At 42.8% G+C, this 14,592-nt stretch overlaps 1 protein-coding gene across 3 annotated transcripts in view; it reads left to right on the forward strand.

Moving 5' to 3' along the window:
• Positions 1–14,592, forward strand: part of TPH2 (tryptophan hydroxylase 2) — a 116,119-nt gene that overhangs the window by 61,527 nt on the left and 40,000 nt on the right. For all 3 annotated transcript variants that reach the window (XM_015417027.1, XM_015417028.1, XM_015417029.1), the window contains exon 8: positions 2,594–2,720. In XM_015417027.1, the coding sequence (XP_015272513.1) occupies positions 2,594–2,720 (127 nt within the window). The remainder of the gene's footprint in view (positions 1–2,593; positions 2,721–14,592) is intronic.

A 14,592-nucleotide genomic window follows, 5' to 3' on the forward strand; every position in this document is an offset into this window, starting at 1 on the left:
ATAGTCTATAAATATGGCAGGTTTGAAATTTCATTATTATTCTGTCTTTTCATTTTTAATGTTCATGATGTTTGGCATCACACTGAAACTAATGGGGGAACAAATCTTGGTGATGATGTTTCTCATAATAGTGAACCAGAATAGATTTTTTAAAAAACATTTTAGCCTTATATTTGACCAAAATTTCAGAAGGTAAAGACAGAAAGTAAAGATCTTTGGTTTTACTATTATATCTGCCAGCACACACTCCACTTTGAGGCCCAGACTTAAGTCCATCCTTTCTGATAGAACATTCTTTCTTAGGCAGGTAAGTGTGTTGTAAGTCCTCTAGATGTTCCCACCTAGAGATGGGTAACTAAGGAGACAAGAAACTTCTAGATCGTGGCACTGAGTCTGTGGAACTCCCCTCTCCCCAAGATTGGCTTTCTGTGTTTGCATTTAGGTGCCAGCTAAAGACCTGGTTGTCTTGCCCTGTTTTTGGTTGAGAATGTATGATTTGGTTTCATCCATGGAATAATGATTGGGTTCCTCGAGTGGATTTTTTTTAAACAACTAAAATTGCTGCTATTTATTTGGTTTTATCCACTGCTCACCTTGTTTAGCTTAATATATTTATTAAGGTTAGGTGCTTTATGTATTTTTATGATGATCAGTTTAAATATGTTGAAAGCTGCTTCAAACTCAAATGATAGGTAACTCCACTAAATAATACATTCTTTGTTCCTGATGGAGGGTAGCCAGCTTCCTCTTATGTCTTTTTGGTATAAGTAGTTTTTCCTCATGCATGTTTATTGTTCACTGGTGTATTTCAGTACTCTTTGCTCTACTTTGTCATCTTAAAAAAAAGAAAAGCTAACCAAAAGGGAATTGTATAACTATCACAGGAGAAGAAACACAATGGTCATTAAGCATCCGCGGTTTCCTGACCTGTTTTCTCCCCTTCGTTACAATAAACTCTGCCTTGCTAGTTATGCTTGGAAACCAAATTGTTCCAGACAGTTCATTGGCTTTGATGTTTGTTTTGCGGTGCTTCATTTGGAATTTCACAGTGAGCCAACATATGACCTACAAAAGCATGATGGATTCAGGGCAGCCTTGATTAATCCATTCCATAGCTAATCAGTGTTCTGATACAGCCCTCTGTGGATGCTTAGTGGTCTTGTAGCATCTCTGGGCTTCAGTAGTACCCTCATCTGTGTTAGGAGGGGGATTCTTTTATGGTCCCATACAGCTGTAGGCCTGGTCTAGGAAGCTAATGGCAATTTCATTTATGTTTGGCTGATTCAGAAGCAATGTGGGCAACAGTGAATGATGAATAACACAATTATATGCTTAAAGATGAATAATGGAAGAGAAAATTCAAAAGTGCATTTTCCTGGCAGTGTATGTCTTGTGGGAGACATCCGTGTAAGTGTTGTGACTGTTTGGAAAATGCAGCCTGTTTCCCAGGACCTCTCATGGGGTGTGTCATGGGTGCATAGTGAAACCCATTCGCAAGATGTGTCCTTTGTATCTTTTCCATGAAGAAGCCTCCCAAGTCTCCTTGCAGCAGGAGCTCTTTAAAAAGATCTCAAACAGGGTCAGAGGACTTTGGCAGTGAATTGAGCCTGCAGCAAAGCATGTGCTCTACCATTGAACTTGCAGCAATGCCCCTGACAAAAAAGGTTGCTATAGTAAGTCAGCTTCAGAAATCAAGCCAGGTGGTACTTGCATTGTGATAATGTTTTGCTTGAGATTGCTCTCACAGACTCTTTAGAAGAACTGTTAGTGGTAAAAAGAAAGGGATATTGTAAAGCAGAACTTGACACATGAACTTGTCACCTGCAGGAGAACTTAGATTATTGTTCACCTGGTAAGGAGGAGGCCTCGTTCCCAAGGGGAGAAGTCTTTTGCAAGAAGCGTGAGGTGGGAATTCAGAATAGAAAATGAATGCCAAGTCTTTAAGGCTTCAGGCTACATTGTCATAGGAAAATAATCACAGAAAAAATCCAGACTGGAAAACTCCTTCCTCCTTCCTAACTAGCTGGCCTTATTCATGCATACGATATTCACTGAGTACATTTCTGTGATTCTATGAACAAAGGCGGATGGCTCGGCAGAAGTAGCTCAGGCATTGATTAGTGAGTTAGGATGGGGGGCTTCAGGTACATAATGGGGACCGGAGTGTGACATTTACAAAAAAGACAACTGAGTGTGATGCAGGAATATTGTTTTTCTGCATCCTGAAGTACATTTTTTGCTTGGAGATGGAGAGAACAGGCACTTTGTGCTTCGTGATGAGCAGGAAGTAGGATTAAATTCAGTGTGAGCTTTTTCTTTGTGATGGAGTGGCACTGCCAGATTTTGCATCATGTGTGCCAGAAATACTTTATAGAAGACAAATGGCAACAATCAGGATGGAAGGCAGTTCTCCAGTTTCTAATAAAAGTTTTGTTTACAAAAATAAATCTTTGAACAGATACGAGCATCCAGATACATGCAAACCAAGTATCCTGAAATAGTTCAGTATGGACTCTTTTTAAAAAAATGTAGTACATTCTGCCCAGTGATACTTCTAGACATGTAATAACTTTTCATTTTAATTCCATGGCAGGGATACGTGTCATGAGCTCCTGGGACATGTGCCTCTCTTTGCTGACCCTAAATTTGCCCAGTTTTCCCAGGAGATTGGACTGGCCTCACTGGGAGCATCTGATGAGGATGTCCAGAAACTTGCCACTGTGAGTCACTAATTAAAGTGATTTAAAGTGTGAGTTGTTTTTGATCCTTAAGAATCTGTCTTGCATATGAAATGAAGAGTATTTTTTTTCCAGTGGATGGTGATACTTCTCTCCAACCTCATATACACATACCTTTTTCTCTTTCAATAGAACTAATGTCCTTGCTAGCCTCAGTTGCCAAGAAAGAGCCAGCGTCCGAGGGAGAGGGAGATTAGGTGAAGGTGGAAAACTGATCCCTCCCATGTTTTTTTAATTTGTTTATTTAACAATACAATTTGATAATTACAGTTTCAAGAAAAATAGGCAATTACAAAATTCAGTCGAAAAAGTAACGTAGAAAATTTAAAATACAGATACAGAAAAAAAACCCCACCACAAATGCCCATTTATGCTTCATTCTCTACTTGCCTAAGCTACTGTGTAGTCTGCCATTTGTTACATTCAATTAATCAGGTATATCTCAAAGTTCAGTACATGACTTTAATCACTGTGCCCACAGTAGGGATGGAGAAGCATTTTGCCACTGCATTAAAAACAAACTACAGCATTGAATGGCAACCACTGGCTTCCTCCTTCACTGCCATGAAGAGGATGGTACTACATATACAGTGGAGATGAAAATAGGGCTGTCCTCGTTGACAACACATAGACTGATTTCCCACAAGCTGCTGCTCTGCGCTGGCTCTTCCCTTTGCCCTGATAGTATGTGTCAATTTCACATCATGTACTGGCGGCCGCATCTTGCCCCGCAGCTTCACCCGATTTCCCCCCGCTTCTACTCAGTCCTCAAAAAACAGGGGAGGCCTTGTATGAGTGAGAGCTCCATGAGAGCTCCCCTATGTTCAAAGGAATATGTCTATCAGGATGCTCTGTGCGTGCGCACTCATGAGAAACAGCTGTTTTTTCAAACCTTTATTGCACAGTCATATAGACACAAAACCTCTGGATTGCTTTAAAGTTTTGTGCTGAATTTATGATGTTGGCTGCTAGAAATTTTTTTTATTTATACACTTAGTGTTTGGAAAGGCTATAAATACGGAAAGAAATCCATAGTAGTGTGTTTTTTGGACAGCTTTAGAGAGCTTTTTTAAAGTAACTGGGTGGAGGAAGTGGAGATATTCTTGAAAATATGAAACAATGCAGAAAAGAAACAGCTAATGTGGAAGCACTGTATGTACAGAAGAAAACAGAGCAGTTAGATTATTTGGACATATTTAAATGATACTTAGATCTGTTACTCCATGGGAGTGATTGGCTGCTCTGATGAACATGCAGAGTTGGGAAACATTTGCTTCAGAGAAGAATAACAGAAGCTTCTGCAGGCAAAAAACTTAATGATGTCCCATTTATAATTTTTGGGGAGATTTATCCCACACTCATGATATACCTGTCCATTGACACTGGGAGTTTCCAGATGGATGTTTTGCTCTACCTTTGCTTCATTAGAATAGCACTGGTTTTGGGAACTTCCACATGATGTTGTTTATCTATTTGTCCTGCTTCTGTGTTTCTTCCTGCTTTGTTGTGAATGTGATCATTCCCAAACCTGTTTTGGTATTATCATTTTTTTTTGTTTTTGTTTTGTTTTGTATTATCATTTTGGGGAAAGTTGTAATCAAAGCACCTTTGTATAATTCATAGACAGGATGGTGCATAGTTTTCTGGGTCTCAACCACTCTGGCACTATTTCCCTTGCCTCAGACTACCTGGCTGCCATTTCCCCTGCACTTAAGGGCTTTTTAGGGCCCTGTAAAAAAAATCCTGGAATTGCTAGATCACTATAGTGCTGGAATGATCTATTGCTGCAATCTATTCCCAGCTTTCCTTTTTTTTTTTTTTAAAAAGTAAGGCTCTAGTCCAGAGATGTTGAAATCATTTGTTACAAGGGTCGGATCTGACATAAATGTCACTTTGTCAGGCCGGGCCATGTGTGCCATAAAATGTAATGCTGAGTACCAGGGATATAAACTATGTAAAGGACAGCAGCTGATAATCTCCGAGTTGGTGTATCTTCACTGCAAGGCCTCATGGGCTGGGGGTGGGGGTGGTGCCAAGAACAACCCACATGGGTGGACTGGAGAACCAGTGGTCCAGCACTGGGCAGATGCTCCCGTGCTGCTTGACTGCTGAAGTCAAAGTTGTTCTGCTGTGCTGAAGCCACAATCACAGTGGTTCCACCCACTCACCCCCCAGCAGTCTCCTGTTCCTTGCACCAGTTGCTCACAGGCCACATAAGAGCCCTGGATGAGCTGGTTCTGACCCCAGGCCTTATGTTTGACACCCCTGCTCTAGCCCTTTTCATTGCAAATTAAAGGTAAGGTGCAGGATGCACCTTTCTCTTATAAGTCCTCAGGAAAAGAGTTAGAGACTTTTTTAATAACTGAAAGCTGGAAATTGGTAGGAAATGGTAATAACTCGTTATAATGCTATAGCAACCTAACAATCCTGGTGTTTTTTTAAGAAGCCCTCTAGTGGAAGGGAGAGAAATAGTGGCCATGGGAAGTGTTGCTCAGAAAGCTAGTGTTTCGACAATCTGCTGCAACAATGAGAGCTACACAGAGAATCATCTTGGTAGTATAAAATCGTGATTTGTGAGACTGTAGAAGATTAATGTTGGTACACTTTAGTTCTCAATCTGTTTGGTTACATATTTAAGTTAAGGCATAATGTCCATTATTTCAGATATGAAGAAGTGAACATTTTATACACACGCCATTTCTAGTTTCTCCCTCTCCAGCCCTATCTACAAATCTGTCCAATTAAAGACTCTGCTCTCAGGCACTAATTGACTCCATTAAACTCTTTCCTCCCCCCCCTCCCCTGCCTCCTTGTTTGATGCTGCTTTTCAGCCTCTGTCTCTTATGCATTTTAAAACTGCACTTCCCTCCTCCCTCTCTTGGTAGCATTTATTGTGACATTTTAATCTAGTGCTGGAGAATGAAAACTATACAATGTCTGTTCTTTTCTTGTTGGCCTATGACAAAAAACAGCAGCAATGAATTGATTCTGAAACTGGAGAAAATGGAAGTTTTGCAAATGCTTATTGAGCTTGTTGTTATAAATATACATTGTTTATCCTTGATTGAATGATAAAAGAAACCAATGTTATGGTAATTGTCTTTTAAAAGTACATCTAAATATATGTATATATTTTGCTTACATATGCCAATGCTAATATGCCCATTAAAGGGAAATTTGCAAAATTTCTCTCCCTGAGGGAACGTTAAAAAGCTCAAAGAGGAGCTTTTACTGCTCTAGAACAATGATCATTGCTTCTGCAGTGTAGCAGATCATGAGAGGGAGGACAGGAGGAGTTGCATCGTTGCTTGGTTCTTGTGGCCCTTTCTTACACACCCAGGGAAATGCTGATTGCCATTTTGGGGTCAGGAAGCACTTTTTCTCCAGGTCAGTTTGGCCAGGGATCCTGGAGGGTTTTTTGTCATCTTCTGGCTGTGGAACAAAGATCACTGTGGGTGTCTAGGGGGAGGTATTTGTGAATTTCCTGCCTTGTGCAGGGGGTTGGACTAGATAATCCTGGAGGTCCCTTCCAACTCTATGGGTGCGTTCAGATGGGGCATTCGAGACGGTATACGAGCTGGTTAGAATCGGAGTACTTATGCACGATCACACAGCCAACATCTGCCTTCCGTCCCTAACCATTGCAAACACCCTTTAAACTGGTGTATTCTGCTACTAGGTCCCCAAGTGGTGGTATCCTGAGTGCTCTGGTTCTAGCCGCATTATCCCCGTCTGATCGCTCTCTGCCGGTGTAGAGCCACTTCTGTTCGGAAGCCCGAGGCTTCCGCTTTACGGCCAGCATTTTTTTTAAGCCTCCTCAATGTGCGCTAGGGCGAAGCTTCGCCCCAGCGTTTGTAAAACAAACAAACAAAAAAGATGCTTAGTTTTAGGCTGCGGACAAGTCCAGGACCGCACGGAGGCCCTTTTCAGTGTAAAAGTTTAAAGGGAAGTCTTTGCTTCAGGGCACGCTTTTCAGGACGGGGTGTTCTGCGCCTGCGTGAAGATCTCAACTCTGTGGATGGCTGCCTATATGCATGTGCAAAATGTAAAAAAAAAAATTAAAAACCCACCGAAATGCACTGCTGCGCATTGGTAGTGTGAATGGGCATATTGTGATGTGTTGCTCAGTCAGGAGGTGAGTGTGATCGTGTTTCTTCCGGATCAAACTGCTTCGGTTCCAACCGGAGCAGTTTATGTCGGCTTAAATGGCCCATCTGAATGCACCCCATGATTCTATGGTTCTATGATTCTATGACATAGATTGTATGTCAAAAACCATCCTCAGTCTAAACTATATGATATGTTTGGCTATGGGCTGGGTGGGGGTACTCCGAATCCAATGCTTGGGGAAGTGAGTTCCCCTCAGCTGCTGTGGGGCTGTGGGAAAAGTGAATCGTGTCAGGGGGAACCCCAACCCGACTTCTGGCCAAATGTATCATGCAGTTTGGTCCTGAGTCATTACTGCTGCATTTGAATTGGTAAGATTCCATGCACACAGAACCCCAATGCATGCATATTTTCATTTACATTATTAAGGATTTGAGGGGACTGAAAACAATACTAAGGCCCTTACAATTGGGAACAGAGTGTACAGACAAATATTTATGTCAGGAAACTTTACAATAAGTATGGCAGCAATACTTCCCCTGGGTTTCAGCAGCTGAAAGGGCAGTGGCTTGCCTAGGATGGATGGGAGATCTGAAAAGAAGTCAGCATTGTCTTGTGACATTGCAGATAAGCTCTGCATCTGAGGTATTGAGCCTCTGCAACTTTGTACTGCTATTGGCATTTCTATGACTATAAATACAGTCATAGTGCATATATTGGGTTGGATCCTACCACTCCACTGAACAACATTTGAAGGCTTCCTCCAGGCTATGGACACTTCTTCCAACTTAAGTGGTTCTTCCATTGGGGAAAGAGCCACTTAAGCTGGAGGGAGGCTCCTCAGAGGATGGTTGGATCCACCCCATTGCTAATTTCACTGCTTGCAGACATGAGTGTCTCATGTTTCTGACAGATCATAATTAAAATAACTTTTGAAGTGGAATGTGCAGATTGAATCTGTGGTGCAATTTGGAGACTGCTGCTAGGGAGTCTCATATCTCAGTCATGGTTGAGATTATCACTAATTTAATTGCAGAGGACTACAAGCATAAGAAGCCCACATGGCTATAAAATGCATTCAGTCTTTGGAAGTGTAAATAAATTAGAATTTGAAATGAGTTCAGGAATCAAATCAGGAAAATGGGTGGCATAAACAAACCCTTCCCAAACAAAAAGTCTCAGTGTAGCAAAACTAAATGTGGTGACCTTTTTGTTATCTTAACCCTGCATTTGGTCTCCTGTTACACAAAGCCTAATCTAAATATGAAATGTAAAGTGTTTTTGTTTTATGTTCCACTAGGAATGGTTTTCCTTCCTCTCTCCCATAGTTCAGGAGGTTTCTTTTCCTATAAGATATTGCTAGATTTTAAAAGAAAGTTGTAAAATGCAGTGTTTTAGAGGAAAACCATAACACAGATGTCTTCATTCTCTTGGACTCTAGAAAAAAATTCCAAAACCCCTGTTCCCTGTGAACATAATGCCATGGGCTAAATCAGGGGTCATTTCGTAGAAAAAGAGCTAGGGGAACTCATTAGCATAACTCATTAGCATATGCCACACACCCTGACATCAGGGCCCCGGCGGTGGACCTGCAAGGCCAGTGGGAGTGCGAGGAAGCCCCGCCAAGGTCCTCCATGGCCCCAGGTAGGCAGGGGTGGGGAGAGGCGGGGAGGAAGCAACTTACCCTCCCTCTTCTCCTGCCTCCTCCTGGCTGAATGAGGGCTGGAAGCTGGGCGGCCGGAAGCAGGGGCAGGGCTTCGTCATGTGCCCCGCCCCCCTGCACCTCACCTGGGGGAACTGCGTTCCCCCGTGTTCCCCCGCGTTCCCCCCCGAAATGACCACTGGGCTAAATAAAAATATCACAAGATCAATATGGAATTCTTGAGGTGGGTTTCTGAGGTGGTAAGCTACCAACTTGATGTGCCAAATGCACACAGTAACTCTTTTAAACAAAGAAGTGTGTCATATGGAAGTGATCACTGGTATCATTTAGACAAGTCCTCAATCCACAAAGATTCTATTGCATCTTGTTGCATTTTCAGTTATGTATAGGTTCTTTTGGTTAAGGATATTTTATAATTAGCCACAGAAGTGTCTGTTGTGGAGGACTCTTTTTGTAGCAGGAACTCCTTTGCATATTAGGCAACACACCCCTAATGTAGCCAATCCTCCAAGACCTTACAGAGCTCTTCTTACAGGGGCTACTGTAAGCTCTTGAAGGATTGGCTACATTAGGGGTGTGTCGCCTAATATGCAAAGGAGTTCCTGCTACAAAAAGCACCCAGAGTTAGCACTGCACGCGCGCACACACGCACACACACACTCTTTTATGGTAAAAGAGCTTGTAGAACTCTACAATATTCAAGGTGGTGCCCACATGCTGTAAAATGAGACACCAATCACATTAGCTGATATGCAAAGGACATGATTTTGTTACATGTTTTGTTTTGTTTTAAAGCGTTGAGTGATGCTATTTGTACTGGAGAACCAAAGTTGTTTTATTCATTGTTGTTTTTTACCAGTCATGCAATCAGACCTTTTTCTTTCTTTTCTTTTTTTTTAAAAAAGCAGGTATGAAAAGGGGGGGGGGGGAAAGGCACATAACTACCCAGACATCTAGAGTGGCATAACTGGCATATTCTGAATGTTTTATGGTAATGTTTTCTAAGACCTCATATAATGAACATTACCCAGCATGTCAACTTTCAGGCACAAAATTGTAATAGATTTTGATATTCAAGTTAATAAGAGAATAATATGAGCCTGACAAAGCATTTGCATGCTCATTATGGCTGCTATTTTCAGTGGGAAGCATCATCATCATTAAGAAATTGCAGAATCGGCAATCACAGGCCTCTGCTGAAGTTCAATTTCTCATGCTGTGGATCTGTGATCTTCCAGAGTGGCAAAAAGAAAGGAAGAAGAAGAGAAAAGATGCTCTTAAAAATAGCCAAATGAATTCTGTAGTATCAGAAGCAACCAAATAATTCATTGAGTAACTAATATAAAAACCAAAGTCTTTCAGTTTGCAGACATGTATGATAGATTTTTTGACTCGTTTGCACTTGATTGTGTTCTGCTGTTATTCTCAAAGGACTATCTGTGGAAGGAATCCTGACCCCATTGACATCACTTCATGGGAGGGCCCCCACAAAAATCACAATTTTTAAAAAACCAGATGAAAGCACAAACTGCCAAAGCTTTAAAATATAAGTTTATAACTACTATTCGCATAAAGTTTAAAAATAAAAATATAATCTTGATTTCTATATAAAAATGATTTAAAATATTTTAGCCCATTTATCTGATAATTGAACACAATCTATAGTAAGATGCAAAAATTACAAAAAAAAATTCTAAAACTACAATTCAGTTTCCAAAACCTGCGTAAGAAGGTAGAATGCATAGGGGAAAGAAGGTCATGTAAGATCTTTGGGGCTACAGCTGAAATGTTCGTGCTCTCTCCCCTGTTGTCCTTATTTACATAGACAGTGGGACCCTGAGCAGATGATAATTGCTCAATTGGCCTGTCAGTCCAAACTAGACACATGGAGAGTAAGAAATAACACTAAGACTTGGTTCAGACATAATAAGAATCCATGGTTTCTTTTAACTGTGTTTAATTTGTGAAACTAGGATTTGTGTTGCAGACAATAATTAAACCTTGGTTTGTCTCAATAAGAGCAGGTATATACCACCTTTGACTTTTCTCCAGTTTCCCCTGCAAGGACCTGGATAGTATCCTGCCCTGAACTGTGATGCTCAGGGGAGAGTAAAGCCTTGCTTTGTCACCAACTCCTTTACCATTATCTGGCAGCACGGTGAGAAAAGGGGAGCCAAATCTATGGCATTTTACCCCACCCTCTCCAGTCTCCACCTCCAAATCCCCAGGAATTTCCCAAACTAGACTTGGCAACCCTAGTGGGGCTCCACTTCCAGACTCATGAGAGGGTGGCAGGGAAATCCACCCAGTTGGGACAGAAAGGGTTAAAAGGCCTGGACACCCTGTCAGAAGCGTGCAAGTCAGGACCAGGGAATAAAATGGAGTCTGTCTTGACCAGTGTCTGTTTTTGATGTTCCAGTAGGCTTGCGTCCATGCCAAGGAGGGGATGCTGAAGCAACCCCAGTTACTGTAGAACTTAGCTAGTCTCCTATGTGTTACTTACTTTTCTTTTAGTTCTGCAATACTCTGTAGTGCTGTGATATTGTCTTCCAAGGTTCTTGTCCTCTAGTGACTTAAGATTGTATGTTAGTAACGAAAGATCTTTCTTTTTAAAGAGCTCAGGCTGTGCTCAAAGTTCTCAGCATCGCAGCTGACCATTCTTCCACATATAGGCTAGAAACTCATAGTCAGGCTAGGCTGAATAGGAGGTAGGAAAAACTGGGACACATATGCACATCTCAAGCTGCAGGTTGACAGGGAAAAAGGCAGCGCTTGAGTAGTGGCAAGTACCCCCTGTAAGCGGGAGGGAGGGGGCAAGTGGGGCAAGACCTCTCTCACACACGTTTTCCTGCCCTCAAGACACTGGCCACATACCTAGAGAATTCATGCACACAGATCCTAAGCTTCTTCCAAAGCATTCAAGGACACCCCAAACACCCACACCTGTTCAGCTCACTCAGCAAACACACAGATGAGTGACATTCTGTGAACTTTTCTGTACTGAACAAGCAAACAGCAGCAGCAGTGAGTACTACCAATCTCTCTCTATTTTCTGGAGCAACATGGCAGTAAATGTCCCAAACCATTCAGAAAGCATAAAATTTTTACACCTCTCTCCAGACATGAGTCAAAGTTGCTTTTCTGCTCAGTGGTGAATAGTCTCTTCTGGGTATTTATTATTAAATTTAGTGCCGCTATGCATGAAAGGTGATTCCTTTAACCTTGTGGTTCAGCCTCCTCTCCTCCAGGGGTGTGGGGAATGCTGCCAGGAGCAGTACAAATAAAAGATGCAGGCAGGCTGCACCTTTGTCCTCTGTTTTAGCAATGGGTGCAAATGGGACCCTCTCTTTACCAAGACAAAGTTGCTGAATGCCAAGCACCTCCTCAGTCTGCTCTTTTCAGTCTGAGCTGTGTGCCAGAGACAAGCCTGCAGCCCACAGGTCTGCATGCCCCATCAATTTCATGATGGGCTGACCTCTGGGGAGGGCTGGAGGAAGCTGCTTGTAGGGTTGCCATCACACCAATGGGCCCTGATTTCAGGGCCCCCAGCTGGCTAGTGGGGGGAGCCCTGCCCCCGAAGAGCTCCGTTGCACCCAATGTGTCCAGCACAATGACGTCACCTGGAGGTGACCATAGAGGTTTTGGCCGAATGCTAGAGTGTCCCCTCCACAACATGCCTGGCATGATGACGTCACTTCCAGGTGATGTCATTGCGGTGCATGCACTCTGCGCACGTGCCAGAAAACCCCGGGCAGCATACAGGAGCCCCCTGCGAGCAGACAGTAGGCACCTGGCAACTCTAGCTGCTTGAGAGCTGACTGGCTGAAAGCCAGTGCTGGGGCCAGTTGCCTCAAATCATCCTTGTTTCCCCCCATTCCACTAGGTTTGCTACTTGCTTGGTCCCCTCTGACAACCAATGAGAGGTGGGGGGACCTATCAAAAGCAGAAGGGAGGCCCAGGCTATGTTGCTGGTGACATGATGATATCACTTCCAGTATATACTGCAGGTGATGTTTGGTGTAGTGGTTAAGTTTGATGTAGTGGTTAAGAGTGAAGAAGAAGAAGAAGAAGAGATTGGATTTATACCCCGCCCTTCACTTGGAGTCTCAGAGCGGCTTACAAACTCCTTTCCCTTCCCCTCCCCACAACAGACACCCTGTGAGGTGGGTGGGGCTGAGAGAACTCTGACACAAACTGCTCTTTTTCAAGGACAGGTGTGCCAGAGCTTGTGACTGACCCAAGGTCACATCAGTAGGTGCAAGTGGAGGAGTGGGGAATCAAACCCGGTTCTCCCAGATTAGAGTCCACACACTTAACCACTACACCAAACTGGCTCTAGAGTGGCAGACTCTAATCTGTAAAACCAGGTTTGATTCCCCACTCCTCCACGTAAAGCCAGCTGGGTGACCTCAGGTCAGTCTTAGTTCTCTCAGAACTCTCTTAGCCCCACCTGCCTCACAGGGTGTCTGTTGTGGAGAGAGGGAGGGAAGGTAGATGGTGAGCTGCTCCGAGACTCCTACGGGTAGTGAAAGGTGGGGTATAAAACCAATTCCTCCTCCTCTGCTTCTTCTTCCATAGTTTTTGCCCAGATACCAGAGCATTGCTGTGACATTGCTGACATGACAACGTCACTAGAAGTGACATTGCCACTTCACCGGCAACATAGCCTGGGCCTCCCTCCTGCTCCTGGCAAGTCCCTCTGCTGGCCAGCCGATTGGTGGCAGGGGGAATGGGGATCCCCCACCTCCAGCAGGGAGCTGGCAAACCTACCTTTCACCCAGGTACAAATGGCTCCCACCTCATGTCTGGGAGCCTGTCTTCTGGGTATTTAGTGCTGCTATGCATGAGAGGTGATTGCTTTAATCACTGTCCACTGTGAACAGTCATATCAAATTTGTTAGCTTTCACAGTCATATCAAATTTGTTAGCTTTCACCCAGGTTGATGCTGGTTGTCTTTGTTCTGGGGTGGTCAAATGAATAAATGAACTTTGGACCTAGTATGCTTGACAGCCAGAAAATTCTAACTGTAGGTATAAACTAGGGCTTAATTAATTATTTGATGATACCATGTAGAAAAGTTGGCATCTTAGCATTAAAAGGCACGAGGGATGGGTAATGTAAAATTATCTTTGATTTTTTTAAATGGAGATGTGACATGATCTCTTTGTCAGAGCTGCTTTATGCAATTTTTATAAGCCCCTTCCTAGAACCAAATACTAATTTTGTCAGTGTCTTGAGTTCCCTCTGGAACATATATTACCATCATTTACATTTAGCACTTCTATACTATTAAAGTATGCACATATAAATGAATGTCGAATACATCCATGCATTATTCATTGTTATGTTTCAACTTGAGGTATATGTGTGTATATACACACTCAGAGAGAGACCCAAAAGAAAGCTGCATGATTATCATAGTGCCACAAGATAAGGACCACACTATCCAATCTCCCAGAGCCATAATGTGTTATTGAGCTGGGTGCCTGGGGTTTTCACAAACCACAACAATCAGCTGCAATGTTATCGGCCCATTCTGCATCTGGCATTCTCTCTGTTGTTTTACCAAACCCACACTGGGACGAAAAAAGATGTGGCTCAAAACAACATTCAAATACCCTGGGCCAACGCAGTATTGACTGCAGAGTCACCCCTGAATGGCCATAAAACGACCATAAATCTTTGCAGACAGTTCCATAAAACCAAGAGATCAAAGGAAGTGAAACCGGCATGGAGTGTGGATGCTACCATAAAATTCGACAATCAAAGAAAGTGAAAGTGGCATGCAACATAGAGGGGGATTTCTGTTCCAGTGAGGGTTTTGTAAAACAGCAGAGCGAATGCTAGATGCAGAATGGGCCATTGAGTGAGTGTCTTGTATTAGACCTTCAAATGACCACAGATTGAGAGAAACTGTCACTGGGAAGTGGCCGTGGAAGAATCTCTCAGTGAGCCTAGATGGAAAAAATATGGATTTTGAACTAAAATGGGGACTGAATGAAATTTTTTAAAAGACAGGCATAAAAATAACTGTTTGTGTGTAGTCTTAAGACTATAGCACTTATGATACAGTATAGCATGGA

Source organism: Gekko japonicus, unplaced genomic scaffold (genome assembly GCF_001447785.1).
Source record: "Gekko japonicus isolate JY-2015 unplaced genomic scaffold, Gekko_japonicus_V1.1 scaffold548, whole genome shotgun sequence".
Lineage (NCBI taxonomy): Eukaryota > Metazoa > Chordata > Lepidosauria > Squamata > Gekkonidae > Gekko > Gekko japonicus.